General features: G+C 39.3%; 1 protein-coding gene and 1 pseudogene across 1 annotated transcript; one reads left to right on the plus strand and one right to left on the minus strand.

Moving 5' to 3' along the window:
- Positions 1 to 16,392: 16,392 nt before the first annotated feature.
- Positions 16,393 to 17,319, minus strand: LOC132660368 (taste receptor type 2 member 46-like). Its single transcript, XM_060604364.3, has one exon. The coding sequence runs from the start codon at positions 17,317 to 17,319 to the stop codon at positions 16,393 to 16,395; it is 927 nt and encodes a 308-aa protein (XP_060460347.2).
- Positions 17,320 to 22,692: 5,373 nt separating this feature from the next.
- On the plus strand, positions 22,693 to 24,952 carry LOC132695392 (serine/threonine-protein kinase ICK-like; annotated as a pseudogene).
- Positions 24,953 to 26,903: the final 1,951 nt, after the last annotated feature.

Below are 26,903 nucleotides of genomic sequence, written 5' to 3' on the forward strand. Positions count from 1 at the left end.
TATACTAAATGCCAATAACATGTTCCCAATTTTGTAACGTCTCCTAGGGGGCAAAATCATCCTGTTTTGAGAATCACTGTCCTAAAGAGATTATATGTGTCCTTTCCAGATGAGGGCCTCATAGACTATTCTCCAGATACTTAATTTTTACACATCCCTTTAAAAATCTCTTTATTTTAGGCCTGCAATATCCAGGTCACCTTTCCAGGCTTCATTTTTCATTATACTGATGATATACTTGACTTATACCTTTAAATGTTTTTTATTTTTTATTTTATTTTAGAGAGAGAGAGCGGGAATGGGAGCAAGGAGCAGCGGGAGAGAGAAAGAGGGAGTGAAAGAGAATCCCAAGCAGGTTCCATGCCGTCAACACAAAACCCGACAAGGGGCTTGATCCCCCAACCCTGAGATCACGACCTGAGCAGAAACAATCAGACGCTCAACCGACTGAGCCACCCAGGCACCCTTAATTGACTTTCTAAATTACTTTCTGCAGTGTTGAAAATGAGTCTACTAATTTTATTGCTGAGAAGCATACTATTTCCTTGCAATGTCTTCTTTGATTTCATAGAGAAAACATTGCAATTATTGTCCAAATTCTACTCCCGACTATTTTATTAAAAAAAAAAAATGTATTCCTGGGGCACCTTGGTGGCTCAGTTAGTTAAGCAGCCAGCTCTTGATTCCGGCTCTGGTCATGATCTCATGGTTTGTGAGTTCGAGCCCTGTGTGGGGTTCTTCACTGACAGTGCAGAGCCTGATTGGGATTCTCTCTCTCTCTCTCTCTCTCTCTGCCCCTCTCCTGCTCATGCACATGTGCACGCTCTCTCTTTCTGTCTCAAAGTAAATAAACATGAAAAATATTTATTATAGTTTTTCTTAAATGTGTTACTCTATACTTTTTCTTGTCTTGCCACTTTTTACTTGCTTCCTAATTGTATTTGCTTTTAACAGGTGTGTTTCTAATTAAATTTGATTCTGTGATCTGAGTAGTTGCCCCTGATTTGTTTTTCCTTTGAAACATTTATATTTCTCTGTTTGCTTAGTGGCTGTCATCAAATGAGCTTCTGTCTTTTACCACTGTCTCTTAAAATGAGCTTCTGTCTTTTACTGTCTCTTAAAATTCTGCTCATTTTCAAATGTTAGTCCTTGCCTTCCTTAAACAGTCAACCAGTTGAATAAACTTCAAATTTTGTTTCAGAGATTCAGAGTCCAGAGTCTAGATCTGGTGGTTGTAACACTTTTTGATAGTCAAGGTTACTTAATGCTCTTTACTGGAAACATTTAAAGAACAAGGCTTGGGGCACCTGAGTGGCTCAGTCTTTAAGCATCTGACATTGGTTCAGGTCATGATCTCACAGTTCGTGGGTTTGAGTCCCACATCAGGTGAGCTCGAGCCTCGCTTCAGGCAAGCTCAAGTCCTGCTTTGGGTAAAACACGAGTGCCACTTCAGGTGAGCCTTGCTTCTCTCTCTTTCTCCCCACCTCCCTGCCCCTTGCTCACTTGAAAACTCTTTCTCTCAAAAAAAAAACCAAAACCAAAACCAAAACCAAAAACAAAAACAAAAACAAAAAAACAAGGCTTGTATTTGGAAATAACCATCAATGACATGTTACTTTCAATTAACTTAAGTTTTATATTCTCAAAGTTTTGTTAAACTGCAAGCCCTGTTAGTTATTTGTGTTGGGGTTTTCCTTCCTAGTTTTATTTATTTATTTTTAAATTTTTTCTGACATTTATTCATTTTTGAGAGACAGAGAGAGAGCACGAGAGGAGGAGGGGCAGAGAGGGAGGGAGACACAGAATCTGAAGCAGGGTCCAGGTGCTGAGCGGTTAGCACAGAGCCCGATGAGGGGCTCAAACTCACGAACTGCGAGATTATGACCTGAGCTGAAGTCTGTCACTTAACCGACTGAGCCACCCAGGGTGTCCTTCCTTCCTAGTTTTTTTTTTTTTTAATTTTTTTTTCCAACGTTTTTTATTTATTTTTGGGACAGAGAGAGACAGAGCATGAACGGGGGAAGGGCAGAGAGAGAGGGAGACACAGAATCGGAAACAGGCTCCAGGCTCCGAGCCATCAGCCCAGAGCCCGAAGCCGACGCGGGGCTCGAACTCACGGACCGTGAGATCGTGACCTGGCTGAAGTCGGACGCTTAACCGACTGCGCCACCCAGGCGCCTCCCTCCTTCCTAGTTTTAAGTGATCATTTGATCATCATTTTTAGAAAATAAATCTGTAGGTGCTGGTGCGTGTAAATCTGTTTACACATACACATTGACACACAAATATATATTGCAGTCCCTCATGTATTTCTACTCTATCTCATTTTATATGTATCCAATCTGTTAATAACATTTACAAATGGAATAATCTAAGATATCTTCTGTAGTGCTTAATATAAAATGCATTATCAATATATTGTAATTTTCCTATTAACTAAATAATTTCCATATCGAATGCAAACAAGGTGACAACTTTTTTTCTTTCATCTTAAACCAAGCAGTACTTTCAATAATGCTCAATAACAAATCATAGAGCACAAAGAGAAGAAGAGGTGGGCAAAAGGGACATAGAAGAAGTTCTCCTTTTCTTCTTCCTTTTTTTCCCCTCAAAACATCACTCATATCAGATATATATATATATTTTAATTTTTTTTAACGTTTATTTTATTTTTGAGACAGAGAGAGACAGAGCATGAACAGGGGAGGGTCAGAGAGAGAGGGAGACACAGAATCTGAAACAGGCTCCAGGCTCTGAGCTGTCAGCACAGAACCCGATGCAGGGCTCGAACTCACGGACCGCGAGATCATGACCTGAGCCGAGGTCGAACGCTTAACCGACTGAGCCACCCAGGCGCCCCCACATCAGATATATTTATGAGAACAAGGAATTATCTTCTCTCAGGCACATTTGAGCTTCCTCGGGACACAGAGAGAGGCCTGCTTCAGTTTGCTATTCCATAAAATCAGTACGAATAAATGGTCAGATGGACAGAAAAGTGCAATCACACTGGCAAACTCCTTGGCCACCTCGTTGTCTAAAATCGAATAGGTCAAGTGGAAAGATCTCATCCTTTTTGTGGCTGAGGAGTATTCCATCGTCAAGTGGAAAGATCTCATCCTTTTCATGGCCAAGGAGCATTCCATTCCATTCCAATATATCACATCTTCTTTCTCCACTCAACTGTTGATGGTAAGCATAGCATAACATATAAATTTGTTGAATCACTATGCTGTATACCTCAAACTAAGGTAGCATATAAGTCAAATATACTCAAACAAAAGTAAAATAAAATAAAATATGTCAAAATTATCATGGTACACGGGCTTCTGAGCTAAAATCCCTAGAATACATATCCCGTAGCTTCACTTGCCCAGTTTGGCTACACAAGGAGAGAATTAAAAGAAGTCAGGAGATCAGAGACACTACAAGAAAATGATGACCACCATATCAAGGAAAGCCAGGAAGTTAAAAAATCATATGTATTCTCTACAAAATTGGATGTCTATTTTCTTTTCATTTTTACACATTCTTGGATCAGTCTATTAATCAGTACTTCCTTCAGAAGGAGACATAGGTAGGGGCGCCTGGGTAGTTCAGTCGACTAAGCATCAGACTTCAGCTCAGGTCATGATCTTGCAGTTCATGAGTTCGAGCCCCATGTCAGGCTCTGTGCTGACAGCTAGGAGCCTGGAGCCTGCTTTGGATTCTGTGTCTCCCTCTCTGCCTGCCCTTCCCCCACTTGCACGTGCTCTTTCTTTCTCAAAAAATAAATAAATAACATTTTTTAAAAAAGTAGACATATATAGAAAGAGAGCAGTGCCTCCAGTACAATAATGAGATGCACTTTGTGAATTTTCTATTTCATTCCAGAGGAAAATGGGATTAGAGAAGTTGGCTATCTTCAGGAAATAGAGGACGTCAAGGCAGGTAGTACAGATCATGCAGAAATAGTTGGATCCTGTCCAGAGGATGTCAAAACTTGACGAGATTCTTGAAGTAAAATATGTTCTCATCAATCAGATTAAAAGAGCTAGCTGAAGTCAACACCCACAGAAACATATCCAGCAGAGGACCAAGCAGGTGACAACAAAATCAATCAGGAGACCTTCTGGCTCCTGATCCAGTCAATGGTGTTTACCAATACAATGAGTCCATTTCCAAAAATTCATATTATAAAATCTATGGCAGAAATGATTAAAAATAAGGTTTCCATCATGCTTGGCATGTCTGTTGATAGGAAATCTCTGCTTTCAGATAACCATTGACTGATTATAACTGCACTGTTACAGATTTATGTGTTCAGAATGTCTTATTTCTGTTTTATTCATGGCCACTACCAGAGTCTGGAAAGCCCCAAGGCATACTCCAAAAAATGTTCTCAGTTAAACTGTAAAATCTACACCCGTTTTTCTCAGATATCGGCCAGTGACTTTCAAGACAGAGATTATTATATTCTCTGTTGCTTTGGGCACAGGTTATATTTTACATATAAAGCTGTGCCTTAGAATTTGCATAATTTAAATCCCCATTTGTGAACATGCAAAATGGAGATCGGTTCTCTGTTACGGTTTTGCAATGTCATCTTTAAAAGTTAATTCAATTTGATCCCTTTATCCATTTGACTCATTCCCCATTCTGGGGTCAGAAACCCTAAGCTCCAATCTAGAATGCAGCTATACCTAAAGTTTTACAATCAACATATATCTTTGTTAGCAACCTCACCAGTATTTATAAAATACCCCGGGTTTAAGAAAATGCAAACACCTTGCTCCTTCATGTAATACCAGAATCTTGTTAGAGCCTGTGGTAGTTTTAATATTTGCCACAAATTCTTTGACACTCCTTCTATTAACATTTGGAGTATATGTCCTCTATCCTTGGTTTCTGACTACTTCAACTAATAATAATAATAAATAACAGAAACGACACTATGGTCATTCAGATGCTTAGCCATAAAAAGCCATGCAGCTTTGTTCTCTATCACTGGGACATTTACTCTTAGAGCCTTAAGCCACATGCAAGTAATCCAGCCTCACTGAAGCCACAATTCCAGGACCACATGGAGAGGCTACCTATGTCCCGGTGATGGAGAACAGTCCCATCAGAGCCCAGATTTTAAGTCTTTTTATCCCAGCTACCAGACATGAGCCAAGAAGACCAAATTTGTGCTGTCTAATATGACAGCCACTAGCCTCATGTCACACATGGCCATTTAAATTTAGGTGGATTGAGGGGCGCCTGGGTGGCTCAGTCGGTTGAGCGTCCGACTTCGACGCAGGTCATGATCTCACAGTTCGTGAGTTTCACATTCTGCTTCACATTCTGTGTCTACCTCTCTTTCTGCCCCTCCTCCCCTCGTGGTTTGTCTCTCTCTCTCTCTCTCAAAAATGAAATAAACTTAAAAAAAATTTTTTTCCAGCAATATTGACATAATGAACTAAACCAACTCTGTACTATAACATTGTCAATATTGCCCTCCCATTTGGAGGAATCCAGATTGAGGAGGTGAAAGGGAAAAACGGAAAATTTTAAGAAAAAATTCTCAAGGGTAGAAGCCCCAACACACCGTGGGATGGGTCTTACAAGTGTGCGATCATCTAGGACATTGAGCTGAATTTGAGGAACACGCCAATTAACACAAAAGTGTAAACAAAGATGAGATAATGGAGTGGGCTCTGAAACTGAAAAAGGAAAAAACAGCATCATTGATCTTTGGAGAAGTTCAAGGGGCCTAACGAATGCATAAGCAGAGCGGTCTAAGCTGTGGGGCTGGGTAGAAGGCACAATGACCAAATGTGATGAAAACCATAAACTCAAACAGCCCAAGAAGCTCAGTATACCCCACGCACAAGAAACGAACAGAAACTACAAGAAGAATGACAAGGATCGGGAAGTCCAAACTTCTAGTTAAGTCTTAGCGATGTACAGTACAGCATAGAGAGTATAGTCAGGACCATTATAACAGCTTTGAAGGTCACAGATGATAACTAGACTTATTGCGTTGATCATTTTGTAATGTACATAAAAGCTGAAACACTACGTTGTACACTCAAAACTAATATAATATGTAATATTGTATGTCAACTATACATCGATTTCAAGAACTACTCCAAAACACCTCATAATTAAATTTCTCAGAAGTAGTTTTAAAGAGAAAATCTTCTGTCTTTCAAAAATGAGTAAGTGTTACAAAAAATTTTAAAGAAAAAAAAAGGGGAGGGGGGTGGTGCCTGGGTGGCTCAGTCAGTTAAGCATTCAACTTCAGCTCAGGTCATGATCTCAGAGTTCATAGGTTTGAGCCCCGTGTCTGGCTCTGTGCTGGCAACCCAGGGCCTGGAGCCTGCTTCGGATTCTGTGTCTCCTCTCTCTGTTTCTCCCCCACTCATGTTCTGTCTCTCTCTGTCTTTCAAAAATGAATAAATATTTTTAAAAAGTCAAAAAATAAAATAAAATAAAGAGAAAATACTGGGGCTCCTAGGTGGCTCCGTAGGTTAAGCGTCTGACTCTTGGTTTCAGCTCAGGTCTAGATCTCAACGGTTCCTGAGTTTAAGCCCCGCCTCTAACTCTGCACTGACAGTGTGGAGCTCGCTTGGGATTCCCTCTCTCTCCCTGTCTCTTTGCCCCTCCCTCTTTCTTTCTCTCAAAATAAATACACTTGATCTTAGCCAAAAGGCCGAGAAGCGATCTCTCAAAATAAATAAATAAACTTTTAAAAAAAATAAAGAGAAGATATTAATAACAGCCGGATAAAGGCATTATGTTCAGAGGGAAAAAAATAAGGATGATAGGAGACGTCTCCTCAGAAAGTGTGTAAATAAGAACCTACTCTACCAACATCTTTAAAGTACTGGAAGGGTAAAAAGAAAACCTCTCAACCTAGACTACCCAGACAAAATATTTTTCAAAACTGAAGGAGAAATAAAGACATTTTCAGACATAAAAAGCAAAGAGAACTCATCACCAGCAGACCCTACAAGAAATACTACAAGAAATCTTAAAGGAAGGACATCGTCCAGGCAGAAAGAAAATGATACCAGATGGAAGTAAGAATCTATACAAAGAATCTATACAAAGGTATAAAGAGTATCAGAAGTAGTAATTATGTGGGTAAATAAACAAGATTTTTCTTTTAAGTTAAATATTTTTAAAAGATAATTGTTTAAAAAATAAAACAACATATGGTAGGATTTATAATATACACAAAAGTAACATACATAGGGGCGCCTGGGTGGCTCAGTCGGTTAAGCGCCCGACTTCAGCTCAGGTCATGATCCCGTGGTTCATGAGTTGGAGCCCCGCGTCAGGCTCTGTGCTGACAGCTCAGAGCCTGGACCCTGCTTCAGATTCTGTGTCTCCCTCTCTCTCTGGCCCTTCTGCTCTCAAGCTCTGTCTCTCTCTGTCTCTCTCTCTCTCAAAATAAATAAACATTTTAAAAAAAATTTTAAAGAAAAAGTAAAATATGGAACACATTTTTCTAGAATAAAGTGGCTAATAATGGGGATGATACTTTTGAAATAGTATATGATAAAGAGAAAGAGGACATTGAGTTTAATGAGCTCTTAAAAATTGGACACTGGTGTTAACACCACCCAGGTAAAAAAATAAAAGTTCACTATTTGCCCCTTCCTGGTTACACTACGTGTTTTACTCCCAAACTGACATCACCACCGTTTGTGGAAATAATTTCCAAAATTTGCTTTGTTGTTTTACTACCTAAATATGACTTCTAGATTTTACAGTTTAGTTTTGTCTACAACAGGCCTTTAGGAAATTAAAGTCATTTATGTGGGGTTTGGGGGAGTGAGGATTCATTCCTTTTATTTAAAATTATATTTATGTGAAACAATTATCCATGTGGTTGTATCTAATTGTAGTTTATTTTTGTTGTGGAATAACATTGAACTGGATGAATTTACCACAGCTTATTTATCCATTCTACTGTCAATGGGATAAACGCTTACAATAATGTTGTCATGAATATTCTTAAGCAGGAATTTTGGTAAATATAAGCTCCATTTTTTAATCTTTATTAAAATTAGCTCATAATTTCAGGATTATTCAGGGTATATATTCATGATGACTCTAATTTGGCTGAAATTTTGAGGCTTTGATTTAGATAGTGGTTTTGCTGTTGGTCAGTTCTAAATTTTGTATTGAGCCCACGTTTTTTGTTTTGTTTTGTCTTGTTTTGCCCATGATTGAATTAGTGAGTAATTTATTTTCTAAATTATGGAATATCATTACTATTAATATTTTGTTACTATTACTATTATTTTACTAAAATTTTGAATTATGGTGATAAAAATATATTTTGTATGATCGCCATTTTTTCATTTATTGAGAACTTTTGGGCCTATTACATCATCTATGCTTATGAAAATTAATTGTTTCTTTGAAATGATTGTGTATTCTCTGCCGGGACAGGACTCTATCAGATTAAACTTAATTGTGTTACTTAATTCTGCTTGATCTATCAGCTTTTGAAATATTTAATATTTCACTATATACTGACTCAGCATTTTTGTTCATTTTAAAAAATTGGATTTATCTTTATTTTGAAAAGCACTCATGTCCCTAATTATTATCTCTTTTGTATTGTTGTTTCCTTTTATTAGTTTAAATATTTCTCTTTTTAAAAATTTTTTTCATGTTTATTTATTTTTGAGAGACAGAGAGACAGAGCGCGAGCAGGGGAGGGGCAGAGAGAGAGAGGGAGACACAGAATCCGAAGCAGGCTCCAGGCTCTGAGCTGTCAGCACAGGGCTCGAACTCATGAACTGTGAGGTCATGCCCTGAGTTGAAGTCGGACGCTTAACCGACTGAGCCACCCAGGCGCCCCCTACATATTTCTCTTTGAACACTGATGAATTTCATCTTAAAAAGTATTTCATTGATATTAGCATCTTAAAAAGTATTTCATTGATATTAGCACTGTTCCACCAACTTTCGCTTGGTTGGTACATTAGTTCAGAATTCAGCTTCATATTACAAAGCTAAATAAATAAAACCATATTAATGATCTAACTACAAGTTGGTCTATTTCTCATTGAATAACAACCCAAAGTTTTTGGTTTTAACATTGTGGTAAAAAGTTAAATAGTTTGCCCATCAAGATGCACAAGATAATAGTAGGGATTTGTCGCTAACCAAGAAGGAAAGCATAAATATTGCAAAGCATCTGGCAGTCCTTTAACCATTTGTATTCTTATATCTTTACGCATGCATTTTCAACCAGTCTTCATTTATTTCTTTTAGGGTTGACTCTTGTGTAGGATAAAATATATAAAATATATAAACATACAAAATAGTTAAGATTTTATTTTATAAAATATTATATATGCATACATATAACATGTTTGCGAATTTAAAATTTGAGTGTTTGTGCCTTTCAGTGACTAACTTGATTCGTTTAGCGATGTCTGAGAACTTTATACTCGTTTCTAATGTCTGACTCGTGGCCTTCTGCCACGCTTTTCTTTTCTTTTCTAATTCTCTTTGCTTTGTCCTCAATTGATGCGACACCTATTATTCCTTTCTCCTACCTATCTGTTTATCCAGATAAACAGATCCAGGAGTTTATTTACATTTACTTTTTTGTTGTTGCTGTTAAGTAAAACACACTTAATATATGTAACATGTTTCTTTTTCTAATCTGACCTGATTTAAACCACTGTCTCCTTTTAGTACAGGCAAAAGCCTTGGCATGTGTTAAAATCTCTTTGCACGTGCCCCTTCTTCCAGGATTTGTTTTGTAGGTTCTTTCCATTTTATTAACCAACTTTACTGAGTATAATTTATATAGAATAAAATTCTGCAATTTTGAGCATGCAGTTCATGTTATTTAGAATTTTAATACCAGGCTGCTTTAAACTATGGAATATTAATTTTGTTATAACTTATACACAGCCAATGTTTGCTTTTTTTTTTTTCTTAACCTATTTTAGCCTTTTGTTTGCTCAGCTCTACTCCTTCCATCCCAGTTCTTCCTTTTTAACTTATTTTTTGTCTTTGCTTTAGTCTACTCAGGCTGCCATAACAAAATACCAGACTGGGTGGTTTCAATAACAGAAATTTGTTGTCTCACAGCTCAGGAGGCTGGAAGTCTAAGACCAAGAAACCATCATGGGGCACTTGGGTGGCTCAGTCAGTTAAGCATCCGTCTTCGGCTCAGGTCAAGGTATCATGGTTTATGAGTTCGAGCCCCCATGTCAGGCTCTGTGCTGACAGCTCAGAGCCTGGAGCCTGCCTCAGATTCTGTGTCTCCCTCTCACTCTTCTTCCCCACTGGCACTCTGTCTCTCTCTCTCTCTCTCTCTCAAAAGTAAATAAACATTAAGAAAGCATCAGGTTGGTTTCTGGAGAGAACTCTCTTCCTCGTTTGCAGACAGCCACCTCCCACGGTGTCTCCGTATCGCCATTCCTCCAAGACTCCTGCGTTTCTTCCTCCTCTTATAAGGACACCAACCCTATTAGATTAAGGCCCCACCCTCATGCATTCAACCTGAATTCATTTAACCTCCTTGAAGACCTCGTCTCCAAACACAGCCACATTAGAACCACATTAGGGATTAAGCCTTCAATATCTGGTTTTTGGAGGAACATAATTCAGTCCATAGCAATCTTACTGAAGTAGATCCATTAGTAGGCCATGTGTAGTAAACAGCCTGTCTTTTTTTTTTTTTTTAGCCCCAATATTTTTTACTTGGAAATATTATGATTTAATTAGATCCCCAGGATAAAGTTTTCACTAAGAATTAAGGATTACAGTTACACTTTTCAACACTCTGACAATAGGAATCAGTTGCCTTCTGACATCTTATTTTTGGATGAGATTTTTCATGTTATTTAAATTGACTATTCCCCTTTGGAGATTACCTCTCATTACTTGGTAATTACTTTCTGAATTTCAACTTGCCCTTGATGGTTGCAATTTTTCTACAATACATATAAATGTGACAGCGTATGTGATGTTCTATTGAATTCAGAATAGACTAGAAGTTGTACCATTGTTTTGTGGACCACTATTCACATGTATTATTTTAACTGGTCCAACAAATCATCTTAAATAACCAAACGCACGTTTGATTCTTTTCACATAGGTTTTATTTGAGTACCACACACGGAAAAATAGGAAGAGAAACGTTGTCTTTAGAGATGATTTTTAAAAGTTTTTACCCCAAAGCTAAAGTCAGTGTAATGCTTTGGTGAAACACTAGAAAACTCCTCATTTACACACAAAGATGCCAGTTGTCACTGCAATTATTTAACATTGTGAAGGTTTGAGGCATTTTATAACACAAACCAACACCAAAAAAAAAATTATTATTATAAATAATTAAAAGGAAGAAGTGAAATAATCATTACATGCAAAAGATATCATTTTTGATCTGCAAAAGACAAGAGAATAAGCATTAAAAAAGCACATGTGACCGTTTAGTAAGGCAACTGGCTTCTAACACAATAAGCAGGTAAATAAAAACAATGACCTTTTTATAGACATATTGAGCTAGTACTAAATATCACAGATAAAATTAAGCACATTAAATATAAGCACCAAGTGGTGAAGTCATGTAATGTGTCAGGACCTCAGTTTCTTCACACGAAAAACAGTTTTATGCACATGGGAAATATTAACAAGTTATGAGGTATACAGATTAACTGAGACATGAATATTATAGCTTCTTCTTTTTAGTGGGTACCTGTTACATACACTCATTGTTTATTTTATTTTGTAGCTTATGTCTTTTATTAAAACGTCTCCAAAATGCATATAGAATACACATCCAACACATACTTGTTCAACGAATAAGTGAATGACTGAATGATCCCACGCTAGGGGAACAAGACAATCTATTTCAAACACAAAGCCTGTCCTTTGAAGAGATTTCGTTGTGAATGTAAGCCATGAGTCAAGAATTTTTCATTTCTGTAAGTCAGAGAAAGACAAATACCATTACCATATGATTTCACTCATGTGGAATTTAAGAAACAAAACAAAAAGGCAAAGGGAAAAAGAGAGAAGGAGGCAAAGAAATAGACTCTTAGTTGTAGAGAGAAAACTGATAGTTACCAGAGGGGAGGTGCGGGGGGATAGGTTGAATGGGTGATGGGGTTTAAGGAGGGCACTTGTGATGTGCACTGGGTGCTGTATGCAAGTGTTGAACCACTAAATTGTGCACCTGAAACTAATATTACACTACATGTTAACTATTGGAATTTAAAGAAAAACTTAAAAAAAGAATACATTTCTAAAAATATACAGTTTCTATCAAATTCAAGATTTAACAATATTTCACACAGAGTGCATGACCATGATTCCTTCTCTTTACTCCACTCATTGAACTTAATTTATTCTTGGGTCGCCTGGGTGGCTTGGTTGGTTGGGCGGCCGACTTCAGCTCAGGTCATGATCTCGCGGTCTGTGAGTTCGAGCCCCGCGTCGGGCTCTGGGCTGACAGCTCAGAGCCTGGAGCCTGTTTTGGATTCTGTGTCTCCCTCTCCCTCTGCCCCTCCCCTGTTCATGCTCTGTCTCTCTCTGTCTCAAAGATAAATAAACGTTAAAAAAAAATTTTTAAAAATTTATTCTAAAATGTTCACCTGTTTTATTTAGCTGTCATTGCTATCATCCAACCAATAATGACAACATAGACACATATTCAACGTTCATGCTGATTATGGGTTCGTTACTCAGAAAAGTTACTCTGAATTTCTGTACTGTAATCTGGTTGCTTTCCAGTCACCAGCTAAATAGGAGTACTTGATAAAATAGATCAAAAACACCAACCTCCCAGAAAGTTACATACAATTAAAAGATTATCATCACCCCCAAGATTTGGCAGTCTAATACATTAAAATTAATGTGAATTGTGTTACATACTTAAAAACTATGCTGGCAAATACAATTTTTTTCCAAATATAAATTATATATTCTTTTTTTAAAGTTTATTTATTTATTTTGAGAGAGAGACAGAGAGACAGAGAAAAGGAGGGAGAGAGACTGATGATCCCAAGCAGGATCCGCACTGTCAGCGCAGAACCCAACGTGGGGCTCGAACTCACGAACCATCGGATCATGACCTGAGCCGAAACCAAGAGTCAGATGCTTAACTGACTGAGCCACGCAGGCACCCTTAAATTATATATATATTTTTAATGATGGTAAATGTAATCAAGAACTCTTGATTGTGAAATTAATAGTATGGAAAGGATCATTTGAATTAAGCAGCTTCATGATTCTGAAAATCTTCTAAAAAAATTTTTAATTTATCTGTTGGCAAAAAAAAAAAAAAAAAAATGGCAAGGGGCGCCTGGGTGGCTCAGTCGGTTAAGCATCCGGCTTCGGCTCAGGTCATGATCTCGCGGTCTGTGGGTTCAAGCCCCGCGTCGGGCTCTGTGCTGACAGCTCAGAGCCTGGAACCTGTTTCAGATTCTATGTCTCCCTCTTCCTCTGACCCTCCCCTGTTCATGCTCTCTCTCTCTCAGTCTCAAAAATAAATAAATGTTAAAAAAAAAATTTTTTTTTTTTAAATAAAAAAAAAATGGCAAGAGCACAGCATCACACGAGGCAGGGGACCCCTCTCACCAGAAGCCCTGTGCCACTGCACAGGTCACATATTCAAAGAGCCGCCATGACTGAAGGGCATGAATACATGTGAGTGACACAGGGGTGGACTATATTGGACCCAAATTTGTGTGCTTCCTCAGAGTCCCTTCACTGTCTCCTATTCTTTTATTCAGCACGAAGTGTAAGCCAGGTTATGCTTCCATTTTGGACTCGACAACAACCCTACCCTGTGGGGGGGTGAGATTCCACTTTCCAAATGACCACTAAGGGGCTAGATGAGCAGAGGTATTAGTCCCACTTCGGTAAACCCTGGTCAATGGGAACTAGAAGACAGATAGGAGGTAATTAGATACATCCCTCCTCCTCTCTCTCTTCCGTGTTCCAATGCTACATGTGGTTTGTCATTGGAACCCTCCTGGAAAAGCTGTGTGCTGTGTGCACACACAGGATGACTACTATATTGCCTCTCAACATATCGTGAGTTGGTAGGCAGCAGAGTAACACAGCACAGCACCTCCTTCCACATCTTCTCTTGCCTCCTTTCTATATGTTCTCCCCATTGTTGCCCGAGACTTAACCTACCCACATAAATGTCATTACTTTTGTTAAGTGTATTTATCTATTTTTGAGAGAGAGAGAGACAGAAAGAAAGGGAGGAGAGGGGCAGAGAGGGAGAGAGAGAATCCCAAACAGGCTCTGTGCTGTCAGCACAGAACCCCGGGCAGGGCTCAAACTCAGGTACCGTGAGATCATGACCTGAGCTGAAATCAAGAGTTGGTGCTTAACCACCCACCCCACCCCCCGAGCCATCCAGGTGCCCTTAAATGTCATCATTTTGAGCTCTGACCTTCATTCAGGTTTTAGAGGCCCCAGGATAAGATAGTCAGTGAGTTATACCATTATTATTTATTTACTTTATGTGAGTTTATAACAGTAAAACTTGTATCTGGAAAGGATGCAGAAAATATTATATCAAAAATATTCTAGTAAGGCAGCTGAGTTAGTAAAGCAGTAGAAACTCAGTTTTTTAATAAATCAAATACAATTTTTGTGTCTACAATACCCAGCTAGAAAAAAAAGTCACGTAAAAAGATAACATTTACAATAAATAGAAAAAATATACATACAAATTAATAAAATCTTTTATATGCTTTTTAAAAACTTTTGTTATAAATGCCTTCTACCTTTGGTGTTACACTCATTTCCACTTCACACATGTGAAAGGGCTGTGCCAAGGCTATATTCTAGTGATATTTGCCCTAGAATTAGGAAACAGCCAGACGTTTGCTCTGAGAACTGCTTCTTGGATAAGCCTGTCGCCTCATCGTGAAACCAGAGCTGAGAAATTCATGGAATTTGCAGGTTTTGGGATACATTTTCTTTTCATTGGTTTCCCAGCTTTCAAAAAGTTCATTCACTCATTCATGCATTGACTTACTAAAAGATTGTTTTTTATTAATTCTTCTATGGCCGGCTTGCAGGTTTTGGGAGGCAGCAGTAAATATGATCCTCACTTCTTTGAAGTGTACTGGGAGAGACAGATGATAAACCAACAAATACAGCAGGTGTGGAGATGAATTGCCTTCAGATTTACAAAATTGTTAAATTGCCTAAAACCAAAATTAACAGTCGCGTAGAATTCGGTTGTTGAACAAGATTATGCATTTCTTTCCTATAATAGAACTTGCTATCAATGAATATGCCAACACACATTATTCTATTTCATTCTTATCAAAAGATTATAATAAAATATATCTTTGAGAAATCCCCTATGATTATTGTGTAGATGTAACAGATGCCACTTAATGTATGCAGACAGGTTTATTGTGTTATATACCATAATTCCTTCACTATTCTAATAGTGAGCATTTTTTTTAGATGGAAAAGATTTGAGTCTTACCTTATATTTTGAAAGAATTTTAAAAGTGGAAGATGTTTCAGATGTTTGGCGATTCGAGGCCCAGAGGTGGTTTAAGAGACAACTGACATATTTGAAATCAGGTCTCAATTTCAAAAATGGTCTATCTAAACTCAGAAACCAGAAGAAATGACGTTCCTAACTGCATGTGGAAACTTACAACAACATTCTAAAGAGTTCATGATCATGTTTCTTTCATCTTTTTCCCTGTTGTGGAACTCAGTGTTTGCTAAGCTTTCTGCCTACTTCTTTAAATCAAATATTCATCAGTAGAGTTTATTGTACACATATATAAAATTTACATGCAATATGTTGGTCATTTATGAATTGCATTGTGCACACCTTTATTCATCACAGCCCTAATCACTGTCTATTAACCGTGAAGAAGGAATTTATGATGGAATAATTATCTACCCCAAACATTCATCCTCAGTAGTTATTTAGAATTGAATACCATTCCCATGCAAAGACTAGAGATTCAAACAATGAAATCTAAGCACACTGTAATACCAATTACAATGGAAAATAACAATGATGTCCTGAGATTGCCTGTCAGTTCTGAAAAATGCATAAATATAGAGCACAAATTTTTTAATTGGAAGATGATACATAGCATATGTGACATACACACAGCTTCGTAATTCTCAGGAAATTCTTTCCATATTATGATAATTAGATTGTTTAACCTGATTAAGAAAACCGGTGAGGGTAGATTATTTCCAGTCTTCCTTATATTTTTCATACATACATGTATATAGTTTTATGAGCTAGGCTTAGGTAAGACTTCTGCAAGTGAAACTGAAAATTATTCAGTTACACACCCTAGGGAAAAACCCGCAGGAGGTATATAATGTTACCGTCTACATTAGTTAACTTTCTGCCAAGAAAGACACAATGCTCTTATTTGTCTATGGAGTTGAGTGTTTCTGTTCTTTCAGCCAGTACTTCTCCTGGTATAAAACAGACAGAAAGGCCTGTTTTAGCTTCTTGTTTCCCCAAATCAACATCAGCGAGTGGATCGAAGGATACACGAAGGCAAGTACCTGGCAAAACATGAACAGTTCCTTCTGCAGCCCGTTAAAACTCCAAACTGTAACAATTAGATTCAGAATGTAACCGGCAAAGAACAAGAGAAAGGAGACCACCGTCTGCATGGCTCTTATGTGGACCTTGGTGCTGAGATCTTGGGATCCCTTGCCACAGAGCTGCATCCTCTTGAGATGTTTCCAGAGGGAAAAGATCAACAGCACAAAAGACGTCAGGGACATACCAAAGGGTATGAAGTTTGCTAGTGTGAATACAGTCATATTTGAGAGGTGTGCCATGTCCGTCCATTTGGTCCTCCAAGTGACATTCCCTTCGTATGCCTTAGTCTGCACTTTCTCATGTATGCTCACTGCTGCAACATGAGAAAACAATAAGAACAAAGACCCCAGCAGCATCACAAGCACGACGCTTTTAACTCTCCACTTGAGGCGAAGGAAAATAAGGCTGGAGAAGTTGGCTATTTTGAACAAATAAAATATGCTGAGGCTAGTAGCCAGCCAGATGCTAAAATGATTGCTTACTGCCCAGGCAACTTGAAAAATAATTCTTACTTCTAAGCTATAGAAATCTGGATTGAACAAAGTTGCATACCAATTTATTATCATTACCCAGAGCAAACCAATTCTGGAGACAGCCAGAGCGGCGAGAATGTGATCAACCGAGGAGATCTTTTGTCTCTTGGTCCAGTCAATGAAGTTCACCAGTGCTATGAAGCCATTGGCAAAATTTCCTAGAAGAAATTCTATTATTACTACGATGGAAAAAATGCTCAGTAGTACGGTTACCATGTCTAGAAAGGAAAACAAACAAAAAATATCTAAGTCTAATGTCTGATGTCACTGGTTGTGCACCTGATCCCTAAGTGTGCAGTAAAGTTCTCGTTTCTTTTAAATTCTGTGACCAATGTCAAGCAGGAAAGCACCAGGGTATGCCAGTAGATGAGTTCAGTGCTGTCTTGATGAAAAACATTGTTATTCCTCAAACAGCTCAAATTAACTTCTATTCATTGACTTTATATACTTGCTGTGGGCTAGAATACTCATCACACATGCTGAAATTGAAAGCTGAATTCTCATTTGCTAGCATGCAAATAAAACCGTATTGTCTTTCAGTGTTTTGTGATTTTTTCCTTGTTTGACCTCTACGTAATTTGTATTATCAACTTTATTTGTTGTACAGAAAATTGAAAAATCCAAAACACATATGTAGAGTGTCTTAATTGTTAGGTAGAGCTTGGCCAGAAGTAAGATCACCATCATTATGGATTTTTTTTTTTTAAGATTTATTTTTGAGACAGCACAAGTGGGGAAGGGGCAGAGAGGGGGAGACCGAAGATCCAAAGCAGACTCTGCTCTGACAGCAGTGAGCTCATTGCAGAGCTCGAACTCAAGACCCTTGTGGTCAGGACCAGAGCTAAACTCAGACACTCAACCCACTGAGCCACTTAGATGCCCTGGATTTTTTTTTTTTTTTAATGTCGCAATTATGCAGAAAGAATTTAAGCTTTTCCAATCAAAAACATTCAGGGTATGGGGCGGGGGGGGGGGTTGGGTCGTGTGCCAATACTCCCCAAAAGCTGGTTCTTGATGACTAACATTTATGCACACTTTTATTGTTTACAAGTGCATAAACACACACGCGTGTGCACAAACACACATGCATCATAAATACAGGAATTATTGTCCTATAATTTTCTTTTGTTTTTAAGTGAGCTCTATGCCCAGCACGGGACTCAAACTCACAACTCCCATATCAAGAGTGGCATGATCTACCAACTGAGCCAGTTAGGAACCCCGTGCATGTCTTATAATTTTCAAAATGAAAAAAATGAATCTCAGGGAGACCATCCAGCTCTTTTTTATAAGCAATTTAAAAAAAATTTTTTTTAATATGTATTTATTTTTAAGAGAGAGAGACAGAGTGTGAGTGGGGGAGGAGCAGAGAGAGAAAGGGAGACACAGAATCCGAAGCAGGCTCTGGGCTCCAAGCTGTCAGCACAGAGCCTGACGCGTGGCTTGAACTCATGGACCACGAGATCATGACCTGAGCCGAAGTCGGACACTTAACTGACTGAGCCACCCAGGCGCCCCAAAACCATCCAGCTTTAAACCCATCTTTTCTCTCATTGAGGTTTTTCAGCCCATTTTAGTAACTACTAAACATACCTCTCATGCTTAAGCCTTTAATAAAGTTTCTCTTTTCAGCCTACTTAATATTTAAATATTATTTAATTAAAACATTCAGAAACTTTCTAAACGTCCCTTGAAAACTTCAAAAGAACATGGTCTTCCATTGTAGAGTCTGCATTTCTCTATCCATACATATTGTTTCATTTTATGTTTAATTCATTTTTGGCTACTTAATATTTTAAGATTAATAGATATAAAAGTTAGCCTCTACCCATGGATTTTTTTCACTTCCAGTTTTTGTACTATAATTATTTCTAGCAGAGGATCTTAGAGCCAGACTACCAGGGAAGAAAAATCTAGATTCTTTGCATTATATGTTTCTAATCTATTTTAATATTACTCTCTGCCTAAGTAAAATCATCAACTAAAATGCAGATGATCGTACCCTCTTCGGGTGGTTTTTGTGAGGAGTTAGTACATTATTTGTGTAGAGTGCTTTCGGTTTTAACCTTTCTGGTACAGAATAGGTGTGGAGGACTGTGGTTCATTTGATCCTGTGTGATTAGATGCTTCAGAGTTTGCCGACAAGAACTTCCATTGATGAGCACAATGTAGCAGGTTGAAAAAGGCAAGATTCCCTCCTGTAACACCTGGGATTAGGGTAAACAATTGTCAAAATTATGTTTCAAATACATCACAGAGCTGTGCAAGGAAGGAGAACCAGCCGAACTAAAATCCATCAAGAGGAGAATCTTTTCAGGTGAAGAGATGATCTATGTATTCAATGCAAGCCCTATCAACTCCTAGAAGATTTCTTGCAGGAAGTGAAAAACTATTCCTAAAATGTATACAGAAATGCAAAGCACCCAGAATAACCAAAAGAATTTGTTTTTTAAAAAAAGAACAAATTTGGAAAATTACAGTTCCTGATTTCAACGCTTGCTAGAAAGCTGCATTAATCAAGATAGTGTGGTACTCACAAAATTATATATATGTGTGTATATATATATATATATATATATATCAGTGAAACACAACTGAAGTTCAGAAATCAGCACTAATATTTATGGTTAACTGATTTCAAAATTCAATGGGAGAAATTAGGTCTCATTTGTCTAACAAATGATGCTGGGTAAATTGGATATCCACATGAATAAAACTGAGTTTAGACCCTTATTTCATACCATATGCAAAAATTAACTTAAAACTGCTGAAAGACTTCAATGTGAGAACTAAGCCTATGAAAGTTTTAGAATAAAATGTAGGGGAAAACTTTGGAAAGCTGAGCAGACCTTTTAGATGCGATACCAAAAGCATGATGCATAAAACTTAAATATTAACATATTGGACTACATCAAAATTGAAAATATTTGCTCTATAAAATACAAGTCTGATTTCATGATTGTAGAGCTACAGTAATTAAGTCAATGTGGTACTGTTGTTTGCTTATACAAGCAGATTAGTGGATTAGAAAATAGTATCTAGTGATAGACCCACACATGCATGGTCAGTTCATTTTGACAAGGGAACCAAAACCATTTCATGAGAAATAAAATTCTCTTTAACAAATGATGCTGGAAAACTGAATAACAGTATAAAAAAATGAACTTCGATTTTTACCTCTCACCATATAAAAAATTAATGTGAGGTGATCTTAGATTTAAATATAAAAGATAGGGGCGCCTGGCTGGCTCGGCCTGTTGAGCATCCGACTTCTGCTCAGGTCATGATCTCATGGTTCATGAGTTCAAGCCCTGCATGGGGCTCCATGCTGACAGCTCAGTGCCTGGAGCTTGCTTCAGATTCTGTGTCTCCCTCTCTTTCTGCCCTTCCCCCACTCGCTCTCTCTCTCTCTCTCTCTCTCTCAAAAATAAACATTAAAAAACTTTTTTAGGGGCGCCTAGGTGGCTCAGTTGGTTGAGCATCTGACTTTGGCTCAGGTCATGATCTCGCAGTTTGTGAGTTCGAGCCCTGCGTCGGGCCCTGTGCTGACAGCTCAGGGCCTGGACCCTGCTTTGGATTCTCTGTCTCCCTCTCTCTGCCCCTTTTCTGCTCATGCTCTGTCCCTCTCTGTCTCTCAAAAAATGAATAAACGTTAAAAACAATTTTTTTTAATTTTTTTAAATCTTAAAAAAAATAAAAGATAATGATTCTAGAAGAAAATTGGATTCTATTTCTGTGACTTTGGAATTTCTTAGCTAGAACATATACATGCACAATCACATGAACACACACACGCGAAAAGCTAAACAAAAAAGAATAAAAGTGATGAATGAAAAGGCACTATCAAGAAAATCAAAATGTTGGCCATAGAACGGGAGAAATATATATAATATAGATGTAACCAAGGACCGGTTTTTAAATATATGTGTATACACTAAACATTGTTGCAACTCAATACTAAGAAAACAAACATCTCAATTTAAGGAAAATAAGCAAAAGACTTCAAAAGACCCTTAACAAAAGAAGATGTGATAAACCACTAAAAACGTGTTGAACAACATTGCACATAAGGGAAGTGCAAAATAAAACTACTTCAAACCCTCTGGAATGTGACAGTTCAAGAAACTGACCACGCTAGATTGTGGCAATGATGTGAATCGACTAGAACTCTCATATTTTTCTGCTGAAAAATAATACAGCCACTTTGGAAAACTGATTGACAGTTTCTAACAAAGCCTCACATACATATTGCCAACTATTCAGCTATTCCGCTAGTGTGTTTATTTACCTAAAATAAATAAAAACGTATGTTCACAAAACGACTTTCACGAGAATGTTAATACCAGCTTTAGAGTCCATTACTGGAAACAGTTTAAATATCCATCAACAGGGAGATGAATGAACAAATCGTGGCATATTCATAGAATAAAATACCATTTAGCAATAAAAGAAATAAACTACTCGTATACACAACGATATGTATCTCAAAAAACTATGATTGAAAAAAAGAGGTGGACAAAAAAGTGCATGTAGTATGATATCTAAAACAAGCAAAAAACTAAGGCAAAAACCACAAAAGTAGTTGTCTGGAATCTGATCCAAAAAAGGACACAAAATAACTTTGGGGGGCTGGTAAAACTGTTCCATATTTTATCATGGTCATTGTTTCAAGGCGGTATATAATGGTTAAAGGTCATCAAATTACATATGTAAAATGAGCATATTATGCTATATGTAATTATACCTCACTAAGGTTAATGTTAAAAATAAAAAAAAAATAGGGGTGCCTGGGTGGATCAGTCGTTTAAGCCTGTGATTCTTGATTTGGGCTCAGGTCATGATCTCATGGTTTGTGAGATCAAGCACACCCCCCACCCCAACTCCCGCCCTTGGGCTCTTTAATTCTCTCTCCCTCTGTCTCCGCTCCCCCACCCAATCATGCCCACTCTTTCTCTCTCTTAAAACAAATAAATAAAGTAAACATGTGATAGATGATAGATAGATAGATAATAGATAGATGATAGATAGATAGATAGACGATAGATAAAAATAAGGGCAAAATAGATATTTTCAGAGAAACAAACCTCACCAGTGGAAACTCTAAAGAGTACTTTTCGGGGTGACTGGGTGGCTCAGTCGGTTAAGCGTCCGACTTCGGCTCAGGTCGTGATCTCGCAGTCCGTGAGTTCGAGCCCCGCGTCGGGCTCTGTGCTGACAGCTCAGAGCCTGGAGCCTGTTTCAGATTCTGTGTCTCCCTCTCTCTGACCCTCCCCTCGTTCATGCTCTGTCTCTCTCTGTCTCAAAAATAAATAAAGGTTAAAAAAAAAATTAAAAAAAAATAATAAAAATAAAATAAAAAAAAGAGTACTTTTCGACTCCACCATGAAACTTGCGGGACCTCTCGGCCTGTCCTAGCAGGGATTACCTGCACCCCCAGTTCCCAAGGGGGCTCTTGCGCCCCAGTCGTGGAGGTGCAGTGCTCACCGCGGACCCCCGCCTGTGTTTGCAACGCCAGTAGAAGACTGATCTTTGAAAATACATATTTGGGAGATAGTCACGTTCTATTAAATCCTTGGTGCTGGTGCTGCCATGAAAAAATCTGGTTACGCTGTGGGTTGGCCTGCTGCCTCTGCAGGATAGCACCGCCTGGGCCCTGGGATGAGGGTCCGCCTGAGCAGACACACCATGAGTCAAGCAACTCGGGGATGCAACTTACCGTTCTGTCCCACTGGGAGGAAGCATTGAGTCCGGGGAGCTGATTGCTCAAGTCGGACGCTTAACCAACTGAGCCACCCAGGTGCCCCAAGCTGATTGCTTTTTAAAAAATGAAAAGATGGGACTCCTGGGTGGCTCAGTTGGTTGAGCGTCCAACTTCAGCTCAGGTCATGATCTCACCGTTTGTGAGTTCGAGCCCCGCATTGGGCTCTGTGCTGACAGCTCGGAGCCTGGAGCCTGCTTTGGATTCTGTGCCTCCCTCTCTCTCTGCCCCAACCCACTCACTTTCTGTCTCTGTCTCTCTCAAAAATAAATAAACATTTTTAAAAAAATGAAAAGAAAGTTTTATTCCTGGGAGGGAGGAATGCATGAACCTTTGGGAGGTTAAGTCTTCAAAGAAGCTCAACCATGCCAATGTAGTTAAATGAAAAGAAGTTATCAGGGAAAATGTTCATCTTTATTTTATCTTCGAGGACATGAAGGAGTAGCTTTACCAGCTCATTAAAGAAAGAAATAAGTGGTTTCCTGAATCAGCTATAAGGAATATCATGTATCAGATATTACAAGGACTTGTGTTTCTTCACAAACATGGCTTCTTCCAGCGGGACTTAAAGCCTGAGAAGTTTCTCTGCACCAGCCCAGAACTTGTGAAAATACAGACTTCAGGTTGGCGGGAGAAATCCGATCAAGACCTCCATACACAGACTATGTATCTACCAGAAGGTACAGGGCTCCAGAAGTGCTCCTGAGGTCTACCAGTTGTGCTCCTCCATTGACATCTGGGCTGTGGGCTGCATCATGGCAGAAGTGTGCACCCTCAGGCCACTCTTCGCTGGGGCCAGTGAAATCGACACAATTTTCAAAACTTGCCAACTGTTGGGGACCTGGAAAAAGACCAACAGGCCCGAAGGCTACCAACTTTCAAGTGCGATGGACTTCCACTGGCCCCAGAAGGTACCCAGTAACTTAAAGACCTTGATTCCAAATGCTAGCAGCAAAGCCGTTCAACTCCTGAGAGACAAGCTGCAGAGGGATCCCAAGAAACAGCCAACAGCTAAGTCAGGCCCTTCAACAGACTTACTTGCGGACCAGGCATTCACTGGGCTGCATCACATAGAGCCTTGAGGATTTGGGAAAACCACAGGAGGATGTCCTGGAAAAGGTAGGCCCACCTTCTCACATTAAGCCTGTCCACGCTACCCAGATCCCACCCAAGCCAAGTGCACAGATTTCTTCAAGGCAGCATCAAGCCCTCCAGCCTTCTCAGCATTTCATGTACCCCCCACAAAGCAGAGGCTCCCAGGCCGGATCACTCGAACCACCTTCTGGAGGACAAGCCAAGCCGTTGCTCTTCCTGTCCCTCCATACCAAGAATCCTCAGTCGAAAATACGAGCTGGCCTGGAACACAAAAATGGTGAGATCAAGCCAAAGAGTAGGAGAAGGTGGGTCTTGCCTCCTGGTCAACAAAGGAATTTGATGACTGGGTTGACTCGGTTGGATGACTTAGATTACAGTCTATCCCTCACCAGGATTGTCCTGAAAAACAGGAAGAGACAGAGTGAAGAGAGACCCTCTGCAGAACTGAGAGTGGTTTGGACCTGAAGCCCTCTGCACCCCGGTATTCGAAGTGGCGCCCCCTACCCAGACCTCCTGTCAGAGATGAGACACAGCAGCCCTGAGATCCAATGCCACACAGCACTACTTGAAGCCGTCTGGATCCATGCCTGGGATAAATCTAAGAAGCGGCATACTTCCAAATCCAGGCAAGGGTTTTATCTCGTCGAAGACGCGGTCTACTTCTGATTTGTACGGAAAATCTTCAGGAACAGTATCCGTTATCAGCAAAATACATTCAGTTGGTTCTGGTTCTACTTCTAGTGGACTAACGAAACTATATGCCCTCCTTTCTGAAAAAAAAAAGAAGTTGGTTCCGCTATGCAGAGGGTACACTTGGCACCTATTCCAGACCCTTCCCCTGGCTATTCTTCCCTGAAGGCTGAGCGGCCTCATCCCGGGTGACCTTGTTTCCACACCCAGCCTAGAAGCACATCTGGATTGATGCCACGGCCTCCGGCTGCCCAGCCAGTGCACGGCCCACCGGACTAGGCTTCTAAGTATGCGTCTCAGCGATGACTTTCACGAAGCTTCTGGGAGGTGGGGGAGCAAGACACTGTCCATCTGCCAACTGGTATTCGGCCGGCAAGACACTTGCCGATGGTGTAAAAGCAAACACTTGATAGTTATTCTTCTGAACCAAGACATTTCAATATCCTTTAAAAAAAAATTTTTTTAATAGTGATCTGAGTGCAATATCCTTTTTTGGTACCAAATTATTTTATTCTAGAACTTGATCCCGTTATTTTTTTTAATGTGTTTTTTTGTTTGTTTATTTTTGAGAGAGAGGGAGACACAGAATCTGAACCAGGCTCCAGGTTCCAGCTCAGATCCCGAGGTGGGCTGGGGGGGGGGGGGGGGGGGGGAGGGGCCTTAATCTCAGGAGCTATGAGATCGTGACCTGAGCCAAAGTTGGACACTTAACAGACTGAGCCAACCAGGTGCCCCCCCCCATTATTTTCTTAAACAGCAGCATTTTGTGTATATGCATTCTGTTTTGTATTTTATACAGTCAACTTGGTAATGAACTTTTTAAAAAATTAATTGGTGTATTGCATCAGGCGTGCAACTTAAGGCTACGTGAAAAAGGGTTATTTGCTCAGTGTGTGCAGATATTTGTGACATGGTTAAATTTTAAATGTGGTGGTGCTTCTGGCTCTCTTGGACTCACGTCAGCCCTAGAGAAAAGATCCTCTGTTTTTCTTCATTTCATGTTCCTGGTTTGATTTTTTGCTACCACTGTGCTGTTCTAAAAATACTATTACGCAGCTCATTTCATTTTGTTATTGTCTCCCAAACGAAAGAACTCTCCGTAAATATTTTTGGAAATGTTAAAAAAAAGTAAATAAATACATAAAGGGCGCTTCTCAAGCGGAAGGAATCTGACTCCAGACAAAAAGTCAGAGATAGGGAATCAAGCCTTACCATCTGCTGTTTTTTTCCATCCATGAGTTAAATAAGTCATTCCACCTTTATAGCTGTAGGTGCCTCGTGCTTTCAACTTTTTAAAAGTTAAATTTTGACTCATCACAGCCAGTGGGTGCCCAAGTGGACTCACGGGCTACAGCCAGTGAGCTATACCACGTGACCCAAGGAAAGTCTGCTTTGGGCTCTTCAAGCCCAGGCGTGTCTTGTCCAGGCCCTAATTCCTGAGTGGCAATAGAATTGGATTTCCAACACCTCTATATTTCTCTTTTCTTCCTGAATCTGTGTTCTTATTTACGATTCTGAATGTTGGCCGAATTTGGTTCTGGTTCCAATTTGTGCTCTGCCAATATGTTACTCCTTATTTGTGGCAGCCATGGTGTGCAGATCCTGCCATGGCCCCCATGATTCCTCTTCCCTGTTCGCATCCTGCATAATCCCCTCCTTTTGAGTGTGGCTTTAAGTGTGTGATTTATTTCTAGCTTACAGAATACGGCAAGCATAAAGACATGTTGTGGATACTTAAGATTCCCAGATCAACTGATTTTGAGTTGATTGAAAAGGACTCTATCCTTTATGGGCCTGGTGTCATCAGATTAAGCTTCAAAAGACTATCTGGGCCTCCCTTGAGTGAGACGCTCTTGCTGGCCTCTAAGAAGTAAGCAGCCGTGTGATGAAGTGCTTACAGAAAGGGCCACAATAAAAAGGTATTCTGCCAACAACATGAATGGACTTGGAAGTGGATTCTTCTCCAGTCAAGCCTGGAGATAAGGACACAGTATCGTCAAAAGGTTGATTTCACCTTGGTGAGATCTTGAAGCGGAGAACACAGCTACGCTTTGCCCAGACTCCTGACCCCAAAACACTGTGACATAATAAATGTTTGTACATGTGGTTTTTTAAATCCAGGCCACTAAGTTTCCGGTCATCTGTTGCACAGAACTAACAAGTGAGTACAGTGACAGTGATTCAGAATTTGGTGTGTTGGTCTATTTGATACAGAAGATCTTTCTTCTCTCCGGTGAGACATGTTCCACAGTTTGGT

This window comes from Panthera onca, chromosome B4, assembly GCF_046562875.1.
Source record: "Panthera onca isolate mPanOnc1 chromosome B4, mPanOnc1 haplotype 2, whole genome shotgun sequence".
Taxonomy (NCBI): domain Eukaryota; kingdom Metazoa; phylum Chordata; class Mammalia; order Carnivora; family Felidae; genus Panthera; species Panthera onca.